Source organism: Microcaecilia unicolor, chromosome 3, assembly GCF_901765095.1.
Source record: "Microcaecilia unicolor chromosome 3, aMicUni1.1, whole genome shotgun sequence".
Lineage (NCBI taxonomy): Eukaryota > Metazoa > Chordata > Amphibia > Gymnophiona > Siphonopidae > Microcaecilia > Microcaecilia unicolor.
Window position 1 is genome coordinate 242,946,180 of NC_044033.1, and position 27,039 is coordinate 242,973,218.

General features: G+C 42.9%; 1 protein-coding gene across 1 annotated transcript; it reads right to left on the minus strand.

Annotated features, from left to right (window-relative positions):
* Window positions 1-793: 793 nt before the first annotated feature.
* LOC115466415 (vomeronasal type-2 receptor 26-like) lies at window positions 794-23,828 on the minus strand. Its single transcript, XM_030197622.1, has 4 exons — window positions 23,046-23,828; window positions 13,922-14,149; window positions 4,216-4,342; window positions 794-1,689 (listed from the first exon to the last, which is right to left on the minus strand). The coding sequence occupies exons 1-4, from the start codon at window positions 23,805-23,807 to the stop codon at window positions 794-796; spliced, it is 2,013 nt and encodes a 670-aa protein (XP_030053482.1). The 5' UTR covers window positions 23,808-23,828.
* Window positions 23,829-27,039: the final 3,211 nt, after the last annotated feature.

The window sequence follows — 27,039 nt, forward strand, 5'->3', positions numbered from 1 at the left end:
GTGTTTCTAAACATTTTTTAATATGTTAATTCATTATCATATTATTAATGATTTTATATCTTTTATGTATGTTTGTAGATAATACAGATTCTTGATGCAGGCATTGGATTGCCGAAACATAGCACCGTGTCATGTATTTTTATTGGCATCTACATAAACTCTTATTTTTGAATCCTAGGGATCTTCTTCTCCATAAGTATTTTGGAAGTCCATTGATATTTTCCTACTCCTTTTGTGTACCTTGAACAAATGGAAGCACCGTACTGAGATGAATTAAACTTTGTAGAGGACCTCATCTTATTTTGAGCATTTGCAAAAGCAATATTTAAAGGAGAGGTCATCGCCTATGTGGCATTTCACCAGAAATTGTTGACACAGCAACTGTTGCAGTTGGAAAGGTAGGTCCAGAAGTGTAAAGCATGTTTCATCTCTCACCTAACATCAATAGCAAAAGAGAATTTCTTAGCAGCATGGGTAGCCCCGAAGTATTACTAGTGTTTTCCACTGATTTGACGAATGGAGGAAGACCCTGAAAAACTACTCACATGTATAAGGTTAATCCAATAATAAGGTATAAAGGACAAAATTGTTATTCTCCATTATATTTACATACATTTTATGTTCTTATTGTGTATAACATCTTATTTTAGCTATAATAAAAAAAATGTGACATGTAGGATGACCTCATTCAATGATGCAGGTTCTAGCAAAACCACTATCGTTTACTGTGGATGTGACGGACAAATGATAACAATAATAAACGAATCCATCATTTGTATAAATTTTAATCATCTCAGCTTTTATATAGGTATTTTCTGCAGTTCCTTTCAGGCCTCAACAGAATAATGTAGCACTTAGGGAGAAAGATACAGCCCAGAAGTCCAGCACTGGAGGCCAAGAGAGCAAATATCTCCACTGCCACCATGTACTTGCCCTTGGTGCTCAAGTACGTTGAGATGAAGGAGACCCAGACGCTGAAGAACACCAGCATGCTGAAGGTGATGTGCTTGGCCTCATTGAAACTATCAGGTAGATTTCTTGCTAGGAACGCTATGATGAAGCTGACACCAGCCAAAAATCCTAGATATCCCAGAACACAGTAAAATGCAACTATTGACCCTTCATTACATTCAATTAGAATTGCTCCAGATTCTGATTTCATATTAAGATATTGGAAGGGGGGAGCAGTACACAACCAGATGAGACAGAGAAGAGCCTGAAGAAGGGAACAGGAAAGGACTATAGAGTTTGAGAACCTGGAACTCATCCATTTCCGGACCTTGTTCCCAGGTTTGATGGCTTGGAAGGCCATGACCACAGTGATGGTTTTTGCCAATACAGATGAGAGTGAAATGGAAAACGTGATCCCAAAGACAATCTGTCGGAGAATACAAGTCACCTTTTCAGGACGGCCAATGAATATCAAAGAACAGAGGAAGCAGAGCATGAGTGAGATGAGGAGAATGTAACTGAGGTCTCGGTTGTTGGCTTTCACTATGGGAGTGTCTTGGTAGTAAATGAAGATTCCCAGAATAACAGCAGTGATGAGAAAGAAGGAAATTATGATGAAAGTCAAAGTTATCCCCAAAGGCTCTTCATAGGACAGGAAGGTTATTACTTTTGGGATGCAGGCATCTCTCTTCTGATTGGGCCATTGGTCCTCTGGGCATGTTATACAGGTATCCATATCTGATAATGAAAAATATTGGTTATTATCTCAAAAATAGCATCTGTTGTAGGATATTCATAAATGCCTATGTTCTTTTATAGAAAAGTACTCCATATGGGCGAAACCCTTTTCAACTGCACCTCAATCATTGTATAGTATTCTTCTTGCTGCATAATATTATTAGAAAAGGTACAGAGAAGGGTGACTAAATGATTGAAAGGATAGATTGAATCTCATATGAGGAAAGGCTAAGGGCCCTGTTTACTAAGCCGTACTAGCATTTATAGCACGCACTAAAAATTAGCATACGCTAATGATAAGAAGACACCCATATATTCCTATGGATGTCTCTAGTGTTAGCAGGAAACAGGGCCATAGTGAGGTTAAGGCTCTTCAGCCTGGAGAAGTAACTGCAGAGGGTAGATATGACAGAGCTCTCTAATATCATGAGTGGAGAGGAAAAGGTAACCATAAAATGCTTGTTTACTCTTTCACAAAGTACATAACTAGGGGACATGCCATAAAATTAGTAAGTAGTACTTTCAAGTCAAATAAGAAAACATATTTTTGTCACTCAGTGCATGTTTAGGTTCTGGAACTTATTGCTGGAGGAAGTCACAAAAGTAGTTAGCTGTTTTTTAAGAAGTTTAGACAAATTTCTGGAGGAAAAATCCATAATCCATTATTAAGGTAGATCTAGGAAAAGCCACTGCTGATCCCCGGAAATAAGGGACATGGAGTCTATCTACTTGTTGGGATTCTGCTATGTACTTGTGACTTCAATTAACAACTGTTGGAATGAGGATACCAGGTTAGATGGACCTTTGGTCTACCTCATTATGGCAACTCATGTTCTTATGTTTGCAAATTTGGACAAAAATCCTTGATTACTCACACAACAGAACATGTGGAGGGGCATAATCGAACAGGGCGCCCAAGTTTTCCAGAGGGTGTCCTCGCAGGACGTACTCGCGAAGGGGCACGGAAACCCGTATTATCGAAACAAGATGGGCGTCCATCTTTCGTTTCGATAATACGGTTGGGGATGCCCAAATCTTAACATTTAGGTCGACCTTAGAGATGGTCGTCCTTAGAGATGGTTGTCCCCAGTTTTCAGTGACAATGGAAAATGAGGTTGCCCATCTCAGAAACAACCAAATCTAAGCCATTTGGTCATGGGAGGAGCCAGCATTCATAGTGCACTGGTCCCCCTCACATACCAGGTCACCAACCGGGCACCATAGCCCTTATGGGTGAAGGGGGGCACCTAGATGTGGGTACAGTGGGTTTCAGGTGGGTTTTGAAGGGCTCACATTTACCACCACAAGTGTAACAGGTAGGGGGGATGGGCCTGGGTCCGCCTGCCTGAAGTGCACTGCACCCACTAAAACTGCTCCAAGGAACCTGCATACTGCTCTCAGGGAGCTGGGTATGACATTGAGGCTGGCATAGAGGCTGGAAAAAATATTTTAAAAGTTTCTTTTAGGGTGGGAGGGGGTTAGTGACCACTGGGGGAGTAAGGGGAGGTCATCCCCAATTCGCTCCGGTGGTCATCTGGTCAGTTCGGGCACCTTTTTGAAGCTTGGTCGCAAGAAAAATGGACCAAGTAAAGTCGGCCAAGTGCTCGTCAGGGACGCCCTTCTTTTTTCCATTATCGGCCGAGGACACCCATGTGTTAAGCACGCCCCAGTCCTGCCTTCGCTATGCTTCCAACATGCCCCCAGGAACTTTGGGTCGTCCCCGCGACAGACAGCAGTTGAGGATGCCCAAAATCGGCTTTCGATTATGCCGATTTGGGCGACCCTGAGAGAAGGATGCCCATCTCCCAATTTGTATTGAAAGATGGCCACCCTTCTCTTTCAAAAATAAGCCTGTTGGTGTTCTACAGTTCTGACTAATATCATTCGGAGTCAGGAGTAACACTGGGAAGAGCTATAGAATTTTTCCATCATGTTGACTTCTGTCTGCTACTCATGTGACCCTTCTTTTCAAATCCAAATGGTCCCATAAAGCAATTTACACTAAAATTTCCCAATACTGCACGGCCATTAGCTCGTGAGCACTAACTAATATTTTCTAGGTAGGAAGAGTTCACTGCTAATCATGCGCTAATCTTAAGTTAATGGGAAAGTTATCTGGACACCACTCCTGAATTTTGCATTGCACAGGTAACTCCAGGCTTTACCCGGACTAAACCGCTGGACCACCCCGGCAGTAACAGGACAGGGCTACAGTGCTCTTCCCAGATTGTGAGCGGAAATATTCAGTTATGGGCTGCTGAAAATGCTGTTATAATTCAGTCAGCGCTACTTAATCTTATAGGAACCCCTTCTGGCCAGTTAATTTGCACTGAATATTGGACCAATAGGTTATATAATACATATCTCTATCAGTACTAAATTTATCTGGATATTGGTGATCAATACCTTGATTTTTTTTTATAACCACCAGTATTTTTAAACAATGCTGCCTGCAAAGGCTGGATATAGCTCAGTGATGAATAACCAGTGCCCAAGGGCATGTCTCATTATAATGATTTCACTCACCAGTTTGGTTGGAGATCTCGCCTTCTGAACAGGGAATACAGTCATAACAGCAGATGGACTTTCCTTCCATGGTTAATTTCCTGAACCCAGGAGGACAACTTGGGCTGCATCCAGACTGCGGAGGTGTCTGAGGATTAAGAAAATAATCTGAGAAAATTGAGATAAACACTGAATTTTGACTTTTAAGATGCAAGTTTTAATTTTCTTTGTAAGCGTGAGCTGGTTCTGTCCTTTTATGTTTTTTTTTATCTCATTATCAAGCTATTTCAGCATCTTGGTAATGACTGGAAATATAGATAAATTATGTAGCAAGTGTGACCTGGAATCAGTCATTCAGGGTGATTGGGGAAATGTGATCAGGAATGTTCTTGTTCTGGTCATCCTTAACATTAATATCTTGATTAAACAGTATGATGAAATACCTGTTTCCTCAATTAACTTTGACATTTCCCTTTGCTCATAAGACTCAGATACATAACATAGAGGGGCATAATCGAACAGAAACGCCTATCTCCATGGGCGTTTATCTCCGAGAACGGGTCCGTGAAGGGGCGGAGTGAACCGTATTTTCAAAAAAAATAGACGCCCATGGTTTATTCGCCAAGGTGTGAGCTGGGCGTTTTTGCTTTTCAGCGATAATGGAAAATGAAATCGCCCAGCTCAAAAACGAATAAATCCAAGGCATTTGTTCGTGGGAGGGGCCAGGATTCATAGTGCACTGGTCCCCCTCACATGCCAGGACACCAACCGGGCACCCTAGGGGGCACTTTTACAAAAACAAAAAAAAAAGGTAAAAGAGCTCCCAGGTGCATAGCACCCTTCCCTTGGGTGTTGAGCCCCCCAAATCCCCCTCAAAACCCACTGCCCACAAGTCTACACCATTACTATAGCCCTAAGAGGTGAAGGGGGGCACCTACATGTGGGTACAGTGGGTTTGGGGGGGTTGGACGACTAAGCATTAAGCAGCACAATTGTAACAGGTGGGGGGGGATGGGCCTGGGTCCACCTGCCTGACGTCCACTGCACCCCCTAACAACTGCTCCAGGGACCTGCATACTGCTGCTTGGGAGGAGGGTATGACATTTGAGGGTGAAAGTAAAAAGTTGTGAAACATCATTTTTTTGTGGTGGGAGGGGGTTAGTGACCACTGGGGGAGTCAGGGGAGGTCATCCCCGACTCCCTCTGGGGGTCATCTGGTCATTTAGGGCACTTTTTGGGGCCTTATTCGTGAAAAAACAGGGTCCAGGAAAAGTGCCCTAAATTCTAGCTACAAACGCATCCATTATCGGCGAAAGGCGCCCATCTCTGTTCGGGTGATAGCCACGCCCCAGTTCCGCCTTCAACACGCCTCCGACACGCCCCCGTCAACTTTGTCCGCATCCGCGACGGAGTGCAGTTGAAAGCGTCCAAAGTTCGGCTTTCGATTATACCGCTTTATTTGTTTTTGTGAGAAAAACGCCCATCTCCCGATTTAGGTCGGAACTTGGGCGTTTTTCTCGTTCGATTATAAGCTGGATAGTAACATAGAAACATAGTAGATGACGGCAGAAAAAGACCTGCTTGGTCCATCCAGTCTGCCCAACAAGATAAACTCATTTGTGCTACTTTTAGTGTATACCTTACCTTAATTTGTACCTGTCCTTTTCAGGGCACAGACCGTATAAGTCTGCCCAGCACTATCCCCGCCTCCCACCACCGGCTCTGGGACAGACCGTATAAGTCTGCCCAGCACTATCCCCACCTCCTGCCACCGGCTCTGTCACCCAATCTCAGCTAAGCTCCTTAGGATCCATTCCTTCTGAACAGGATTCCTTTATGTTTATCCCACGTGTGCTTGAATTCTGTTACCGTTTTCACTTCCACCATCTCCCGCGGGAGGGCATTCCAAGCATTCACTACTCTCCCCGTGAAAAAATACTTCCTGACATTTTTCTTGAGTCTGCCCCCCTTCAATCTCATTTCATGTCCTCTCGTTCTACCTCCTTCACATCTCTGGAAAAGGTTCGTTTGCAGATTTAAACTTTTCAAATATTTGAACGTCTGTATCATATCACCCCTGTTTCTCCTTTCTTCCAGAGTATACATGTTCAGGTCATCAAGTCTCTCCTCATACGTCTTGTAACGCAAATCCCATACCATTCTCGTAGCTTTTCTTTGCACCGCTTCAATTCTTTTTACATCCTTCGCAAGGTTCGGCCTCCAAAACTGAACACAATACTCCAGGTGGGGCCTCACCAACGACTTATACAGGGGCATCAACACCCCCTTTCTTCTGCTGGTCACACCTCTCTCTATACAGCCTAACAACCTTCTAGCTACGGCCACCGCCTTGTCACACTGTTTTGTCGCCTTCAGATCCTCAGATACTATCACCCCAAGATCCCTCTCCCCGTCCGTTCCTATCAGACTCTCACCGCCTAACACATACGTCTCCCGAGGATTTCTATTCCCTAAGTGCATCACTTTGCATTTCTTCGCATTGAATTTTAATTGCCAAACCTTAGACCATTCTTCTAGCTTCCTCAGATCCTTTTTCATGTTTTCCACTCCCTCCCGGGTGTCCACTCTGTTACAGATCTTAGTATCATCTGCAAATAGGCAAACTTTACCTTCTAACCCTTCGGCAATGTCATTCGCAAATATATTGAACAGAATCGGTCCCAGCACCGATCCTTGAGGCACACCACTACTCACCTTTCCCTCCTCCGAGCGAATTCCATTTACCACCACCCTCTGATTTCTGTCCGTCAACCAGTTCCTAATCCAGTTCACCACTTCGGGTCCTATCTTCAGTCCATCCAGTTTATTTAAGAGCCTCCTTTGGGGAACCATGTCAAAAGCTTTGCTGAAATCTAAGTAGATTACGTCTATAGCTCGTCCCTGATTCAATTCTCCTGTCACCCAATCAAAGAATTCAATGAGATTCGTTTGGCACAATTTCCCTTTCGTAAAACCATGTTGTCTCGGATCTTGCAACTTATTGGCTTCCAGGAAATTCACTATCCTTTCCTTCAGCATCGCTTCCATTACTTTTCCAATAATCGAAGTGAGGCTTACCGGCCTGTAGTTTCCAGCATGGTCCCTATCACCACTTTTGTGAAGAAGGACCACCTCCATCGTTCTCCAATCCCTCGGAACCTCTCCTGTCTGCAAGGATATATTAAACAAATCTTTAAGAGGACCCGCCAGAAGCTCTCTGAGCTCCCTCAATATCCTGGGGTGGATCCCATCCAGTCCCATGGCTTTGTCCACCTTTAGCTTTTCAAGTTGTTCATACACACTCTCTTCCGTGAACGGTGCTCTATCCACTTCAATCTCATTTGTACTTTTTGCAGTCCATCGCGGTCCTTCTCCAGGATTTTCTTCTGTGAAAACAGAACAAAAGTATCTATTTAGCAAATTTGCTTTTTCTTCATCATTATCCACATAGCGGTTCGCAGTATCTTTTAGTCTCACAATTCCCTTTTTAGTCATTCTCCTTTCACTAATATACCTGAAGAAATTTTTGTCACCTCTTCTTACATTTCTAGCCATTTGTTCTTCCGCTTGCGCTTTCGCCAGACGTATCTCTCTCTTGGCTTCTTTCAGTTTCATCCGGTATTCCTCCTCGTGTTCCTTTTCTTGAGTTTTTTTGTATTTCTGGAACACCAACTTTTTAGCCTTTATTTTCTCAGCCACTTGCTTGGAGAGCCATATCGGTTTCCTTTTTCTCTTGCTTTTATTTACTTTCCTTACAAAAAGGTTCGTGGCTCTATTTATAGCTTCTTTCAGCCTGGACCACTGTCCTTCCACTTCTCATATTTCCTCCCAGCCCATCATCTCCTTCCTCAGGTATTCCCCCATTTTACTAAAGTCATCACGCTTGAAATCCAGAACTTTGAGTTTTGAGTGGCCGCTCTCCACTTTAGCTGTAATATCAAACCAAACCGTTTGATGGTCACTGCATTTATTTATTTATTTTTGCATTTGTGCCGCATATTTTCCCACCTATTTGCAGGCTCAATGTGGCTTACATAGTACCGTCAAAGGCGTTTGCCCAGTCGGTGTATAACAAATACAAAGTTGTATAGTAATCGTATGAGGTATAAGTAGAGGGTCGGAATGGATGAAGATTACGTGTTGTCCTATTCGATCATAATCATGCTGTGTTGGTAGGTGAAGAAGGTTACGTGGGGTTGTTGGGGTAGGCCTTTTTGAAGAGGTTGGTTTTTAGTGATTTCCTAAAGTTCAAGTGGTCATGGATTGTTTTCACAGCTTTTGGGAGCCCATTCCACAGTTGTGCGCTTATGTAGGAGAAGCCGGCTGCGTAAGTTGTTTATGTTGGATTGGTAGGTTATGCTTTTTTAAACAGGTTAGTTTTTAGTTTTTTCCAGAAGTTTAGGAGGTCGTACGTAGTTTTCAAGGCTTTTGGTAATGCGTTCCACAGTTGTGTGCTTATGTAGGAGAAACTGGATGCGTAAGTTGATTTGTATTTGAGTCCTTTGCAGCTTGGGTAGTGCATATCAGTGCCGTAGCAAGGGCGGCTGCCACCCAGGGCGGTTCGCCGCTGCGCACCCCCCCCCCCCCCCCCCCCCCGTGTACAGCACAACACCCCCCCCCCCCTTCGGCATATCGACACCCCCCTCCTCGGCGCACATTCTTACCTAGTGGTGTAGGAAGGGGCGGGTGGGAAGGCTGGTCCGCCCCAAGTGAATGTCACTGGGAGCTGCGTCGGCTCTGCTGGTTCCCTGCTCTCTCTGCCCCGGAACAGGAAGTAACCTGTTCCAGGGCAGAGGAAGCAGGGAACCAGTGGAGCCGACACCCCCCAAGCGGCCTGCACCCGGGGCGAACCGCCCCTCCCGCCCCCCCTTCCTACGCCACTGGTGCATATTTAGGTATGTTCATGTTGATTTGAATGTGTTTCTAGTTGGTAGGTCGATCAAGTCTGTCATGTATCCTGGGGCTTCACTGTAGATAATTTTGTGAACCACAGTGCAGATTTTGAAAGAAATGCGTTCTTTGATTGGGAGCCAGTGTAGCTTTTCACAGAGGGGTTTTGTGCTTTCAAATCGCGTTTTTCCAAAGTTAAGTCTAGCTGCCGTGTTTTGAGCGCTCTGAAATTTCTTTAATGTTTGTTCTTTGCATCCCGCATAAATTCCATTGCAGTAGTCTAAATGGCTTAGTACCATTGATTGTATCAGGTTGCAAAATGTTTCCCTCGGGAAGAATGGTTTCACGCGTTTGAGTTTCCACATTGAGTGGAACATTTTCTTTGTTGTGGATGTCACTTGGCTCTCTAGTGTTAGGTTGCGGTCCAATGTAATGCCCAGGATTTTCAGGCTGTCTGAGATAGGGAGGGTGTAATCTGGGGTGTTGATAATTGTGGGGTTGTCCGCACTGTGTTGGGATGAGAGAATAAGACTGTGTTTTTTTCTTTGTTGAGTTTTAGTTGAAATGCATTTGCCCAAGAGTCCATGATGTTCAAGCTGATCTTGATTTCGTTAGTGATTTCTGTCAGTTTAGATTTGTAAGGAATGTATATTGTGACATCGTCTGCATAGATGTTGTGGAAGGTAATAGTATATTTAAACATCACATGCAAAAAAAAAAAATTTATTAGAGGGGCAAATATGATTGTCATTCTGAGGGGGTAATCTATGTCATTGTGGGGTCCTTTTACAAAGGTGTGCTGAAAAATGGCTTGCAGTAGTGTAAGTGCGGGTTTTGGATGCACGCCGATCCATTTTTTTGCATATCTGTAAAAAAGGCCTTTTTGGGGGGGCTGAAAATGGACGGCCATCAAGGGAAAATGAACGGTAGGGACTTTTTTAAATTTGTATGAAGTCTTTCTTGAACATTTCTCAAAACAGTATCACAAAATACAGCACTCCAGAACAAGTAAGTCATAACATAACTGATCAGCAAGATCCTTTTTTTTTTTTTTTACGAGCTGGCCGACTGGCTTCCCCTCCTAGGAAGGAAATGTTTTAAAGTTTTTTTTTTTGGGTGGGAGGAGGTTGGTGACCACTGGAGGAGTATGGGGAGGTCATCCCCGATTCCTTCCGGTGGTCATCTGGTCAGTTTGGGCATCTTTTTGAGACTTGGTCGTGAAAATAAATAGACCAAGTAAAACCGGCCAAATGCTCGTCATCGCCGGTTTTCTTTTTTCCATTATCAGCTGAAGCCGGCCATCTCGTAAGCACGCCCACATCCCGCCTTCACTACCCTGCCAACAGGCCCCCTTGAAGTTTAGCCGCCTCCGCGACGGAATGCCGGCGAGTGTGTCCAAAAATCGGCTTTTGATTATACCAATTTGGCCGGTTTTAGGAGATGGCCGGCCATCTCCCGATTTGTGTCAGAAGATGGCCGGCTATCACTTTCGAAAATAGGCTGGTTAGATGACTTAGTAAAAGGGCCCCTATATGCCCCTGTCAAAAACAGTATGTGGGACAGACCAGCAGGAAGATCAAATTTAGGATAGTGGAACACCTTAGTAATATTAGAACACAATGCTTAGAAGCACCTTTGGTTGCTCACTGGTTTGAGGTGCAACATCTGATACAAGACTTGAAATTTTCAGGGCTATTACAGGTGAAAACCGTTAGAGGGGGTAATCTATTGCAAATCTTGATGAGGTTAGAACAGAAAACTATTTTCTCTTGGCAGACAATTCAAGCATTCGGACTCAACAGAGAAGTTGAATGGGGTGAGTTGTTATAAAAAGTAGCAAAAAGAACATGTATTTAGATATGGTCTGTTAAGTCACAGGGGAGGGCATTGCTTTTAAAGGATGCCCTAGAACATATGCGCTAGCGTTTTTGGGCAGTTGAACCCACCGATTCTGCTCCAGAAGGGTTCGCTGAGAATATTTAATGATACATGACTGTAAGTAATACTAGCTTTGCTTATGTTTTTATATTGCATGAGAATGCTACAGTGTAGATGTTTTTGACAATTAAATCTCTCCTCTACTTTTCAGTTATTATAAACATAGTTGCCATTTGTGGTGACTTTATTTGAACAGGTCCTGATGACACCAGTCAGCGAAACACAGACTTGTATAGAGCTGTCAGAAAAACTGCTTTGAAAATCCCCTTTGGATTTGATTTTGACTGTGGACATTTGCTTGATTGAAAGAGTCATTGTTTTAATGCTGCAACCGCTCTGTTTGATTAAAGATAGTGGAAGAAATGTCTGAGGTGCCGCAGGTCTGCCATGGCTGAACATCTGTTCAGCAAGCACAAGAGTGATCCTATCTACTTAACACTATCTCTTTTACTGTCATCCCTTTTATCTGTCATATCCTCAATCTTTCAGTGTCCACTGTGACTGTTCCTCATGCCTTCAAACATGCTGTAGTCACACCACTCCTTAAAAAAACCATCATTGGACCCTACCTGTCCTTCCAACTATCGCCCCATCTCCCTCCTCCCTTTCCTATCCAAGATACTTGAACGTGCTGTTCACTGCCGTTGCCTTGACTTTCTTTCATCTCAAGCTATTCTTGATCCACTTCAATCTGGCTTTCGCCCCCTTCATTCAACCGAAACAGCGCTTGCTAAAGTCTCCAATGATCTGTTCCTGGCCAGATCCAAAGGTCTCTATTCTATCCTCATCCTTCTCAATCTATCTGCTGCTTTTGACACTGTTGATCACAGCCTACTCCTTGATACACTGTCCTCACTTGGATTTTAGGGCTCTGTTCTTTCCTGGTTTCCTTCTTATCTCTCCCAGCATACCTTTAGTGTATACTCTAGTGGATCCTCCTCTACTTCTTTCCCACTGTCTGTTGGTGTACCTCAGGGATCTGTCCTGGGAACTCTTCTTTTCTCCATCTATACTTCTTCCCTTGGTACTCTGATCTCATCCCATGGTTTTCAGTATCATCTTTACGCTGATGACTCCCATATCTACCTCTCCACACCAGAAATCTCAGCCGAAATCCAGGCCAAAGTATCAGCCTGCCTGTCTGACATTGCTGCCTGGATGTCTCAGCGCCATCTGAAACTAAACATGACCAAGACTGAGCTTCTTATCTTTCCCCCTAAACCAACCTCTCCTCCTCCCCCATTCTTTATTTCTGAGGATAACACTCTCATCCTTCCTGTCTCATCAGCTCGTAACCTTGGGGTCATCTTCGACTCCTCCCTCTCCTTCTCTGCACATATTCAGCAGACTGCTAAAACCTGTCATTTCTTTCTCTATAATATCAGCAAAATTCACCCTTTCCTTTCTGAGCACACTACCAGAACCCTCATCCACACTCTTATCACCTCTCGTTTAGACTATTGCAACTTGCTTCTCACAAGTCTACCACTTAGCCATCTCTCTCCTCTTCAATCTGTTCAAAATTCTGCTGCACAACTAATATTATGCCAGTGTCGTTATGCTCATATTAGCCCTCTCCTCAAGTCACTTCACTGGCTTCCTATCCGTTTCCGCATACAGTTCAAACTCCTCTTATTGACCTATAAGTGCATTCACTCTGCAGCTCCTCAGTACCTCTCCACTCTCATCTCTCCCTACATTCCTCCCCGGGAACTCCATTCACTGGATAAATCTCTCTTATCTGCACCCTTCTCCTCCACTGCTAACTCCAGACTCCGTTCCTTTTATCTTGCTGCACCATATGCCTGGAATAGACTTCCTGAGCCGGTACGTCAAGCTCCATCTCTGGCCGTCTTCAAATCTAAGCTAAAAGCCCACCTTTTTGATGCTGCTTTTAACTCCTAACCCTTATTCACTTGTTCAGAACCCTTATTTTATCATCCTCACTTTAAATATTCCCTTATCTCTTGTTTGTCCTGTTTGTCTGTCCTAATTAGATTGTAAGCTCTGTCGAGCAGGGATTGTGTCTTTATGTTCAAGTGTACAGCGCTGCATATGTCTAGTAGCACTTTAGAAATGATAAGTAGTAGTAGTAGATACCCCACTAGAGGTTTTACAAGAACTATGAAATTATTGCAACAGTCTTCCCTGTAGAAATTATTGGTGAACAATCAGTAATTGATGTTAAATAAGTCTAGCACTATAAATAGACAGGGAAATTGCATGTTGTAAAGTATTATAAATGAGAATCCAGAGAGGCTATATGGAGATGGGTGGTTTTAAGTAATGGTTGAAATAAATTATGTATAGCTTTAATTTTGGTTTATAGTGTATAGTTGTCTATTCTTTTTTTGAGATTTCACTTTATGTACAAAGAATAGTGATATTGATATTTCCCTAATTTTGTACTTTGATATTTACAACCCCCTTGCAAGACACCTTCTGTCGAGAAATCCAGTCTGGGTTTACCTTCCAGCCCCACACCTGACTGTAGGCAGTCTGTGGTGCAAGAGAGATGGCTGACCACAAACACCCAAAACTCTGGACTTATACAAGATCCATCAAGCTGGCAACTTTAAAAGTCATTTGAGGTCATGGCTATACCAATTTCAGTTATGCTGTAGTCAGTAAGCATTCACAGAACACTAGGTCTTCAGAGGTGATCCACAATGCCCCTGTGGCATCTACCAGACAATGGAACACATCATCAATGTGTGTCCACTCACATGTCTGCCTGGTGGTCTTGAGAGCCCCCCCCCCCCCCCAAATTGGAAGCAGTGCAGTTCGAGGACTCCTGCTCAGCTTTGAGGGAAAATTGATCAGGTTTGTTATTCTTATACGTTTTATAAGAAAATGCATGGCATGCACATGGTTCAGTGGTTTCCATCTTACATCTGACCTGGTTGAGCAAGTCTTCCCACACAATCGCCTTCTCACTGATGGTCAATCCCTTCTCTGGTGGAGCATAAGGGTTATAACTTCCAACAATTTCATTACTCCGTGTCCCATTGGGTAGAAAGACAGTGCTTATAATATCATATCCAATGTCAAGATCACCATTCTCATCAAAAAAGATTTCCTCGCCCAGAGCATTCTTAAAATGAAGGTTCTTCAGATAATGATGAAGCTAACGGGAAACAAAACATTTTTATTAGTAAACTCACTGCAGGGATACACTCCTGATGTCAAGCACAAACAATCTGCTCTTCATTGCAGGGATGGGCTTTCATTTCAAAGCAACATGTTGTAAGAGATGTGGAGGGGCATTTTCGAAAGAAATGTCTAAATCAGAATTTAGACGTTTTACAAAGACGTCCAAATTCCGAACAGGAAAGAAGGCCATTTTCAAAAAAGATGGATGTCTATCTTTTGTGTTCGAAAATGATTTGGATGTTTTGAGATTTGGACATCCTTTTTTTTTTGGTCCATTTTCGAACAAAAGACCAAAACAGGAGGAGTGGATTAATGGTTAGTGCAGCGGGCTTTGATTCTGGCAACATGGGTTCCTATTCCCACTGCTGCTCCTTGTGACTTTGGGCAAGTCAAACGTACAAGGGGCATTTTTGGATGACATCCAAGTCTGAATTTAAAAGTCCAAAATCAGAACAGGAAAGGTCATTTTCTATAAAAAAAAAAAAAAAAAAAGTCTATCTTTTCCTTTTGAAAATGCTGTTTGGAAAAATGTTGTGTGATTTGGGGGAGTAAGGGAAGGTGATCCCCGAGTCCCTCCAGGGGTCATCTGGTTATTTGGGGCACCTCTTGTGTAGAGTAGAGGAGTAGCCTAGTGGTTAGTGCAACAGACTTTGATCCTGGGGAAGTGGGTGCAATTCCCACTGCTGCTGTTTGTTATAAAAACGGTTTTGTTTTGTTCCATTATGGCTGAAAGACATCCAAGTCTTAGGAACGCCCAAGTCCTGCCTTGAACACACCCCTGGTACACCCCCTTGAGATTTGGACGTCCTTCTGACGGACTTCAGAGAAAGACGTCCAAAAAGAGGTTTCGATAATACTGATTTGGACGTTTCTGTGAGATAAACGTCCAAATGCTGACTTGTTACTTTTTGGATGTCTCTCTCTTTTGAAAATGAGCCCAGTAATCTGGAAAACCATTCCAGGTGCATGTACATAGTTATCTATCTATATCTATATTTGTAGCTAGAGCTGTATCTATATCTATATATAAAGCATATGTTAAGATCAAATTATTAGGTGAAAAACAGAGGACACAATTTATTAAATATAAGTGGCCAAAACTATTCATTATAAAGCATTTTAACCTTTTAGTGTCCAATGTTCCCTTAATAAGCCATATGGGAACAGATTGATGGGAACATTGGACTCTAAAGGGTTAACACTGGAAAAAAAATAATCCCCCTGATATTCAGCTGGTGATGGTCAGCATTTTTTCAAATGCTAACCGTCACCAGCTAAATTAGCCCCTGATATTCAGTGCCGGGCCATGTCCAAGCACCAGTACGGAATACTGAGGGCTAATTTCTGTGGGGCTGGCCACAGGAACTTATGCAGATCCCATCTAATATTCAGCCCTGTCCATATAAGTCTATAAAATAATGAGTGGAATGGAATGGGTAGATGAAGCTACAAAGTAGTAAATTTAAAATGAATTGGAGAAAATATTTCTTGTGTAATTAAACTCTGGAATTCATTGACAGAGAATGTAGTAAAAGCAGTCAGCTTAGCAGGGTTTTAAAAAGGTTTGGATAGCTTCCTAAAAGAAAAGTCCATAAGCCATTATTAAAATGGACTTGGGGAAAATCCACTGCTTATTTCTAGGATAAGCAGCATAAAATGTATTGTACTGCTTTGGGATCTTGCCAGGTACTTGTGACCTGGATTGTCCACTGTTGGAAACAGGTTGCTGGGCTTGATGGACTTTCAGTCTGTCCCAGTATGACAATACTTATGTTCTTATGTGGGCCCTCTTAAGTCCCCAAAGCTGCCTGCTAACTTCTCTCCACCTTCCCCAATCCACTGCCATTTGAAGTCCCCAGACCCCCCCCCCCCCCCCCCGAAAATACCTTTAATTTCCCCCAGGTTTGGTTAGGCCCCCTGGGCCTACCTTTGTGGTCCAGTGGGAGGCAATGGAGGCAGGAACAAAGCTCACTTGTTCCTGCCCCTTATGGCTGCCTTTTGCATATGGCTGCCACGACCTCTCACAGCAGCTCGTGGTACCTGTAAAACAGAGGCTTGCAGAATCCAAGACCACTCTCAGTGGCACAAAGCAGCAAAACAAGTGAAATGAAGACCCTAAGGCATGGAAAGAGGTTCAATGCAATGCCAACAATAGCAGAGCACTGGAAGATATATCCAACCTCAGAGATAAGTAGATCTGAGCCATGGTTTCATGGTGGATTAAAACTGTAAACAACAAACAAGAAGAGCAAATCGCTACTGGTGCAAACATAGGATGGCAGAACATTACTGATACAGAATAATATTGCTGTAGTGATCTAGAGGATCTGTACAGCAATATTATTCATCCCAGATTTGAGAAGCAAAAAAAGCATATATCTCTGACCAAATTCGACAGGCTACAAACACAACTTTTTCAGTTGATGAAACTAACATCTCAATTGTTAACGTCTGAGCACCTGTCATCAGATACTTTAGCTAGATACTTTTCTTCTAAGATTAAGAAGCTTCAAAACACTTTTCCACCACCGAGAGATAGTGACCAGCAACCTCTAAATACTCAGGTTCTTTCTGCTTCATGGACAACCTTTAATGTTCCATCTATGGATTCCCTTACATGCCACTTTCTGCTCTCTGGTTCCAATTCCATCTGATTGGCTGAAATCACCCTCATTGGGGTTGACACCATACATTCACTGTGTGCTGTCTAATAGACTAATAATAGGTTCCATCTTTGCTTAAAACTGCAATTATTAAACCACTCTTAAAGAACTGTAATCTAGACCCTCTACAACCTTTGAATTATCGCCCTGTTTCTAACCTTCCATTTCTCTCCAAAATCACTGAAACTGTTGTTTTTCAACAGCTTCAAACTTTTTCAGAATCCGTGAATGCTTTACAACCCCATCAGTCAAGACTCCAAATGGGGTTTAGTACAGAAACTGTAATCACTGCATTACTCAGTAAGTTTCACAATAATCTAGAATCTGGTACAATCGTCTTAGCAGTTTCATTAGACCTTTCAGCTGCCTTCAACTTAATTAACCATAAACTTCTGCTTCAGTGTTTGGGTTCTTTAAGTATCATAGGCACAGCCCTTGCTTGGTTCATATCATTTTTGTCAGAATGATCATTTAAGATCACTCCATCAGTTACCCATTCAGACTCTTTCCCTGTGACATGTGGTGCACCTCAGGGCTCCATCCTCTCTCCATTACTTTTTAACCTCTTTGTCAGTCCATTGGCCACGCTAATCCAGTCACTTGGGATCAGCACATGCATGGGATAAACACAAAGGAATCCTATTTAGAAGGAATGGATCTACTGAATCTTAGCGGAGATTGAGTGACAACGCCGGTAATTGGGAAGCAAAACCGGTGCTGAGCAGACTTCTATGATCTACGCCCTGATCGTAACTGAATAGATATGGAAAGTTCAAGAAGAGTGCTGGGCAGACGTCTATGGTCTGTGCCCTAAGAATAGCAGGGACAAATCAAACTTGGGTATACATACAAAGTATCACATATTATGTAAAATTAGTTTATCTTGTTGGGCACACTGGATGGACCGTACAGGACTTTATCTGCCATCATTTACTATGTAGTTCTACGCTGATTTTTTAATAGTGTACTATGTGAGTGCGTTAAATCTTGACCTTCACTCTCTCCAACATTGTTGGAATCAGGTGGCACAATGGCTTCCTGAACATTGGCTTGTTTTAAATCCTGAGAAAATGGTAGCTTGTTGGATCACTGGTTCCATGTCCCCTATGTCACGGTCTCAGGCTCTTGGACACTGGCACCATGTGAGCCCTTGGACCGCTGCCGACAAGTGGCGGCAGTAGGCAAGACCCTCTACCAGGACTGGGTAAACAAGCAAGGCAGGAGAAGCTGTAGACAGGCAAAGCAGGAACAACCAGGACTGGAACTACAGCAGTAGGCAGGCAGGGAATAAGCAGGACAGAGCAACCGGTCTTCACCTGCTCTTGACAAACATTCCCCAGGGGTTGAGCCCCCAGGTGCAGGCGGCCGGCAGGACTTACTGGACCTAGCTACAGACAGACTAGACCAACAGGATACCAAACAAGCTTGACTAACACAGGGTTCAGGACTACTGAGGATTCGGGATTCTCAGACAGGGAATAGGATACAGAACAAGCTTGAAAGAAACAGGGTTAGGGTTCAAAACAGGAGTGCCCACAGGCACCGCGACAAGAACAAGGCATACATGTAAGACACAAGACAAGGCAGAAGTGCTCCTACAGCACAGCAAGACAGAAGTGCTCCTCTCAGCACCAGAAGGGTAAAGCAGGGAAGCCAAAAGGGTAAAGCAGGGAAGCTTAAACAAGCAAGGCAGAAGTGCTTTAAACAGCACAGCAAGACAGAAGTGCTCCTATCAGCACCAAACACTAACCTGGACCTTTGGCGTTTGCAAAGGCAAAGCAGAAAGTTTCCAGGTGGCTAATAAGCCCATCCGCAGCTGAGGCTCACTGCAGCAATCTCAAGGCAGCTAAGGGTGAGGCTAGCTGCCAAACTTCTAAGCAACACTGGAGGGCTAAAATATCTGGACTGGACTGAAAAGAGAGTCTGGAAAGTCTATGGCAGCCACCAGTTCTGGCCACCAGAGGGCGAGAGGAGCACAAACCAAGAAAAAAGTCACAAACGTGACACCCTCCTTTAGGTAATCTTACATTCCTTGATAGGCCGATTACTCCAGTTCCATCTTTTAGATATCTCGGTATCATTATTGATTCTGCACTGTCGTTTTCCCCTCAGACTTCACAAGTGATTAAGACAGATTTATTCTTTCTTCACAAATTAAGATTAATCAGATCCCTGTTGAATTTTGATTCACTTTGTATTCTTACATTTGCTTTCATACACTCGCAATATGATTACTGTAATATTATATATGCTGGGATCTCTAAATCAGATCTAAAAAGACTTCAAACTTTAGAGAATACAGCAGCATGTCTCATCTGTCAGGCAAACCGTTTTGATCATGTCACTCCTCCACTATACTGCTTACATTGATTTCCTACTGTGTACTGTATCTTTAATAACTCATCATTCTGTATACTCCTACACGTACTGTGCATTCTCTTAATGACAACAGGCTGGTTATTCCTAGTCCTAATAAGCTCGATGAGAATCTACAAGGGCACAAGCTTTTTTTTCTTTTTGGCGCCTGCATTATGTAATGTTCTTCCGCAAAGCTTTGAAAACATACTTTTTTGAGATTGCCTTTGGGGCCTGAAAATGGTCTCCTCCTGCAGTGAGAAATAGTTTTTTATAGATTGACTGAGGTAAATTCTGCATTGTATGAGTGATATGACTGGTTAGAACACTATCCACCTTATAATCAAAAGAGAAAAACGCCTAGATTTCGACCCAAATCGGGAGATAGACGTTTATCTCACAAAAACGACTAAATCGGTATAATCGAAAGCCGATTTTGGACGTTTTCAACTGCACTCCGTCGCGGATGCGGACAAAGTTGATGGGGGCGTGTCAGAGGTGTGGCGAAGGTGGAACTGGGGCGTGGTTATCGGCCGAGGAGAGATAATCGAAAAAATAAAGGCGTTTTTAGCTAACATTTAGGCCACTTTTGTTGGACCCTTTTTTCACACGAACAGGTCCCAAAAAAGTGCTCTAAATGACCAGATGACCATCGGAGGGAATCGGGGATGACCTCCCCTGACTCCCCCAGTGGTCACTAACCCCATCCCACCACAAAAAAATGATGTTTCACAACTTTTTATTTTCACCATCAAATGTCATACCCACCTCCCTGGCAGCAGTATGCAGGTCCCTGGAGCAGTTGTTAGGGGGTGCAGTGGACTTCAGACAGGTGGACCCAGGCCCATCCCCCCCTACCTGTTACAATTGTGCTGCTTAATGCTTATTAGTCATCCAACCCCCCTAAACCCACTGTACCCACATGTAGGTGCCTCCCTTCACCCCCTAGGGCTATAATAATGGTGTAGACTTGTGGGCAGTGGGTTTTGAGGGGGATTTGGGGGGCTCAACACACAAGGGAAGGGTGCTATGCACCTGGGAGCTCTTTTACCTTTTTTTTTGTTATTGTAAAAGTGCCCCCTAGGGTGCCCGGTTGGTGTCCTGGCATGTGAGGGGGACCAGTGCACTATGGATCCTGGCCCCTCCCATGAACAAATGCCTTGGATTTATTCGTTTTTGAGCTGGGCGCTTTCATTTTCCATTATCGCTGAAAAACAAAAACGCCCAACTCACAAATTGTCGAATAAAACATGGACATCTATTTTTTGCGAAAATACGGTTCGGTCCGCCCCTTCACGGACCCGTTCTCGGAGATAAACGCCCATGGAGATAGACGTTTTCGTTCGATTATGCCCCTCTATGTTACAGGAATGTATGTTCTGTGTGCTTGCCCTTTCATATTTTAAAAATAACGTTTCCTTTCTACTTTTAGAAATATTATTTATGTGTAAACTGCCTCAATTTGCTTACGAGGTAGGAGGTATCTTAAATTAATAAATGATAAGAGGGGTAAAGAGTCACTTGCATTGCATTGGCAGTGTTTATGATATAATTGTAATGCGTGCTATTTTATAACAATAAATGTTTAGGGGTAAATATTTAGCAGGCGGCAGTCAGCAACATTTTTTGCTGTTGCCAGCTTTATGCCTGGATATTTAATGCTGGGCTATGTCTGAGCACCAGCACTGAATCCCTCACCAAAAATGGCGCACACAAACTTAGGCACAGTCCCAATTTGTGCATACAATTTAAAAGAATAATGAGCCAATTAATACCAATAATTGGCTTTTTCACATGCAATTATTTACAATAATTAGATTTTACCTTATGTGAGATCCACACCACACCTAAAATTTACCCACAGCCTGAAAAAGAGTGTGCAGAAATGGGAAGGTCATAGGCTTTTTGGGCACATTGGGGGCGCGGTTTTGAGTTACACACATAATGTTGCGCCTCGTGTCAATTTAGGTGCGGGCTTTTGCACCATGTTTTCATTGGTGCAAATGGCCGTGCCTAAATTTATGTGTGACCTGTTAGCTTAAGATGATTAGGGAGGCAGCAATGCTGCATGCACCATGCACCTGACTGCCAAGTCAAACAAACCAAACCCAGTAGGGCAGCCTCGTTGACTGAAGCATCAAGGGAGGAAGAGCCGAAGATCCAAGATGGCTCACTACCACTGGACCATATCAGGCAGGATCAAGCGACTGGATCAGGACAGAATCGATACCTCTGACATCCGAGAGATGATGGCCAGCTCTCCTGCAATGAAAGGAGCCACATCTGTGTTGCCTACCATTGGGAAGCACTGAATAAGGTCAGATCACAGGCTGAAACCAGAGCCAGGATCCAAGGAACATAAGCAGCACCCTGCACAACAAAAGGGACTCCCCAGAGCACACAATCAGAGAAGACAATGCAAGCCACATCAAACTGTAGGCCCAGCATAGCGTTGCCCGGCTGAGGAGAGTCCGCTCAACACAGTGAGAGAGAGCGCTCCTTACAAGAACAACCATATAAGTTCCTGCTATGTCTCTATATCTCCCCAAAGCAAACTTATCTAGCTAGCATTGCTGAACTTCAGCAATGTTTGACATGCTGACAAGATCAGGTCTCCTTAGGACATTCGTTCTGGTCTTGTGGAAAGGTTCTTGAATTGGAGGCTGTTGGTCTATTTATTGGGTCACTTGATAGGTGTTAAGATATCAAAAGGCCCATTAGTACAATTACTTCATGGTTAGGAGATGGTGCACAGTTTGAGTTTGAGTAAGGGGGATAAATATCAGAAAATATAAGTGAAACACAAAAGCATTCCAATGACAGGAAGAGGGAAGGGTTGGTTAGGTGAGAAACAGGGAGAGCTAGGTGGATGAGACTCAGAGATGAAAGTCAACAATAAAGTTCTACTGCTTTGTCACCCTCTTATCTATCATCCACCCAGCTCTCCCTGTTTCTCACCTAACTCACCCCACCCTCTTCCTGTGGAATGCTTTTGTGTTTCATTTATATATTCTGATATTTGTCAACATTTGCTTATTTCCAATCTGAAGGGTTACCTTCAAAAACTAATCAAAAGCTGTATTGTTAGCCCATTAAAAAAGGTATCATCTTATTTTCTTTTCTCTGTTTTAATTTATTTCTATTTATTACCTAACACGGCTACCACACCACTTTACTCAAGGTGTAAGGGGGAGAAATTGCTCCTTAGAAAGTTGCTTCTCTTTGGAAGGAAACACACTTTGGCAAATTGGCTGACACAAGAATCCCCCTCGATTACTCAATGAAAAAATGAGTAACACAGTAAATGAAAACAGATAATGGTCCATTCAGTCTACCCAGCTGCCACACTCCTTATCAATTCATGATTAAACCAACAATGAATGTGATATAAAATGCATGATCCTTAGCATCAGGGTGAAGAACAAGATCTCCCCCCCCCCCCCCCCTCATCACTGGAGAGTGTTTCAACAAACATAGGCTCCAGGTTGGTGGGGGGTGGGTGCTATCATAACGAGGATGGAGTCTATTGTTAAATCTATAAAGCAGCATTTATAAAGGAAGTAAGTAATGGGAATATTGGAACACAGATACTGCAAGGTAGAAGATGTACCCACTGTGGAAGAAATTAATAAATAAAGCAATTTTTTAAAAAAACCCTCCGATAGCTGTGCACTTAATACTACCCTCATAATTTTATATATGTTTTACATTCCACTTTTATCTTTCAAATTGGTGCACATCTCTGATGGTGGGCAGGAAGCATCTGTGTGAGAATACTGACTTCACTGCAACCTGAAATAATAGAACATCACTTCTTTCTGAAAATAATATTCCTCCATCAAAAGATATTACCTTCCATGGCAAAAAATCCAAAATGTTCCCACTTTCTCCACTCCAGAGGGTGGTATTTCCAGAACTAGAAGTGATCATGTCATGAAGTGCATATGCTAGGCCATACACAGCATTGTATACATTATAACTATTCCCAGAGTTTATGATGTCACAGTGTAAGAGGTAGTCAGATATTTCATAACTGCTGCAGGATCTTTGGATGCTCTTGGGGCATCGGTTGTTACAAAGGTCCTTCCACCATGACTCTATCAATAAATCACTTGGAAATAGAGCAGGATTCACCTCACGAACAAATTTATGAAAGCTTGGAATATTCTTCTTTCCCACAGTGAAAGCTAAGGTGTTATTCCTATCAACATTGTATGAGGGTAAGGTAAACAACCTTTCAGCTGTGATGATCCAGACCTTTCCAGGTGCTTCCCAAATGGATGTATATCTTATTTCCTCTGTGTAGTCTCTATTACAATACAAAATAATCACTTTAGTTGAAGATGCCATTATGCTTTTGTAAATATTAGTTGTATTTTGAAGCATAAGTGGACTGGACTGACTGAAGGTTTCTATGAATTCAATGCAACCTCCACTCTGCTCAATCCCTTCTGTCAGGATCTGCACAGCCCTCATGCTATTTTCATCACTAGATGCAATGATACCAACCCATGTCCAGCCAAAATGTTTCAATAGTTTGACTATTCCAGCACAGAGGTGCAGCTCACTGGGAACAGTTCGGTAAAAATAAGGAAACTTAACTCTGTCGCTCATGACAAGATTCCCCGAGATATAACTGATCTATTGAAAATAAAAAATTGAATTTATCACCATTGTGGTCATAAGATTACATTTCATTCACATATCAAATATTTAGAACATAATTATACTGTACAGAGTGGAGGAGAAAAAGTATTAAATGACTAAGCCATCAGGTGCCTTGGGCCTAACCATGAGCCTAACTCTTGTTCTCTCTGTTTCAAAATGCAGTTGAGGACACAGAGGTTGCATCATGTCCAGCTAGAAAATGACACGGGGAAAAAAAATCTGTCCCCCGTCATGGTGGGTTCTGTCTCCATCCCCACCCCATCCCTGTGGGCTGTGTTCTCATCTGCAGAAGCCTCAAACACTTATGATTTTATATTTAAATGTTTTATTAAAGTATAAAAAGGAACAATATGCTGTGCAACTGTTGTGTATAAATTACAAATAGAAAACAATAATAACAACGAGCAGCTATAATAAGCCTCCTCACCACCATCTTCTGCCCTTCCAACCCCAACAATAGCTGACTTCTACTACCAAAAGGAATCCTAATCTACCCTGTTAAAATGTCCAGGGGTACAAAATACGACCCATTCTGTGTGTCCTAGAGGGGAGAAATATACCCTGTGAAGCACTGTTATGATTTTTTAATCTGTGGCTGAATAAGAAGTCATTAATAATCTCAGGATTCAGTCTAGCTCTCCTGTCTTCTACAGTCCCTCCTGCAATAGAAGATGTCTTCTTAGAAGATGTTCTGGTAGCAGGATGTACAGGATCCCCCATGCAAATTTTGCTAGCTGTGGCCACCATGTTTGCTTCTTTTTCCAAAAAATAAAAATATTGTTGACTGCATCAACCAAAATTAAATAACAGACCAGTTCATTAACAGGCTTCAAAGTAGAAAGTGACATGGGGACAAAGTTTGTCCCCATCCTCATGGGCTCTCTCCCCATCCCCGCAAGATCTGTCCCCATCCCCACAGGATGTGTCCCTGTCCCCATCCCCGCAGTTACTGCGGGTCCCCGTCCCCATGTCATTCTCTAGCTCCAGCAGGAGAAACGTTTTGGATCCTTCAAGGCCGGTTCATCAACATTGCACTGAAAGTATCAACTTTGATGGTTGCTCAGATTTCATCTACTATTGGAAGTGCACCGGCATCAAAGAGGTCTCCACTTCCCTTGACACTGGCTGCTGATAGTAGGTCCCTGAACCGGTCAGCATCGGCTCTGACTCCTAGGATGCGTTTGGGTTCAATGTCATCCTCATCGGCGTCAAAGGACTGCAATGCTGAGCATTGAAGGAAGCCAAAAAAGCATAAGCATTGGTCCTCTTTGAAGGATGGTGCTGGGAGCGCCGGGGCATCGGCATTGCCTGTATCAAGAAGCACCAGCACCAAGAGGATAGTCCCCCCCTCTTTAGTGGAGCTGCCAATATGTCAGTCTCCGAGCAGCCAGGTTCCCTCATAGATTTTGATGTGTCCTTGTTTGTTCTTGTTATTTTATGCTATTTTGTCATTTTATGTCTTGTATGTTTTAAGATGGGATGTTGTAAACCAGTTTGATACTCGGTGACATTGCGGTATTCCAAATTTTACAGGGCTAAATTTAAAACTCTATGTCTGATCTTCAAGGCCCTGAAAGGAAATGGCCCCAAGTATCTGAAGAATAGGATGATCCTCCACACCCCACCAAGAACACTAAGGTCCTCCCAAGGACTCTTACTAACTACACCCTCTCCAAAAGACATTACACAATGTGATACCCGCAAGTGAGCCTTCTCCAGAGTAGCCCCCACACTCTGGAATGCATTGCCTGAAAGGCTCCACTTAACACAAGACTATCTGTACTTCAGGAAGCAGGTGAAAGCTTGGCTCTTCAACCAAGCCTTTAGTAGAAGAAGTAACTATTACAACTTTGCCTTACCCTTCACTACCAATTATAATGTTCTATTACGTATTGTGTTGTCATTGCAAGTAGTATACCATGCCATACTTTGCACTGTTACTTGAATATTTTTACTGCTGTAATTGCCTATTGCTCATGTTTGATCTATTCTTACTGTACACCACCTTGAGTGAATTCCTTCAAAAAGGCGGTAAATAAATCCTAAAAATAAATAAATAAATAAATAAATAAATGGTTATACACCTAAAATGCTGGCAGAACACTCAGCGCTATTGTATAATTTAGGCATACAATTCTCTTAGTGTATCAACACAAGAAGGCATTCACAGAGAAGCTAAGATGCTGCATAAACCTGGCTTAAGTGAACACACCTAAATGTAGTATTCTAAATGGCATATGCTGCCTGCAGCCTGCTCCTGAACCTTCCTTCTGATCTATTCCAACCCTGTGGAAATGGAAGTTACATCAAAGGGCTCAGAACAGATCAGAGGGGAGGCTCCAGAGCAGAATGCTAATCGCTACCGCTGCTAGTAACATTTTGATGATGGCAAGAAACACATTTTTAAGGTAGATGAGTGGGAAGAAGGGTAGGGCCCTTATGGCTGCACTGTCACCTCTGAATAAGGCTGGTCCTGCCTAATATTTAGGTGTTCAAAGTTTCACCAGTCCTAGAGCAAGTGTAATTGCGGATGTCTAGATGAGGTAGGGATGTCCACAACTTACAATATTCTGTCAGCTATGTGCATCAATGTGAGCCTTACTTATGCCCTACCCATGCTCCTCCCCTGTGTACAGCTTCCTTGTGTATATGCACTATGTAAATTAAGTAGGTTTCCCCAAAACAGTGCTTAGGCACCCTGCTGGCTCTAACATATATTCTATGTTTCAACGGTTTTTATTGATGAATCAAGAGACAACAAAAAACAAGAATGTAAATCCACCTTCACACATTAATATCAACACAACATTGCAACATTCGCGGTGGCAACATAACAGATATACCCCTCTGCTTACAGTCATCATACTTTCAACATTTCTATCCCCCCTCCCTCGATTATACTTTATATTCATGTTTCAACAGCTTTTACTGATATTATACAAGTAACAATTATCCTCGATGTTTTAATAAAACACTTCCCTCCCTCCCTGTCAACCTTCTAACATAGTATATTTTAAAACTTATATGTTCCCCCATTCCACATCAGAATCCACCATTCTTGAAATGTTCGTGAGGAACAGAATATTACCAAACACAAAAAGGGTGCTGAACTGTAAGACAAACAGTAGAATCCCTCCCTCCCCCCCCCCCCCTCTACCCCCCACCCCTTGTTGAGAGA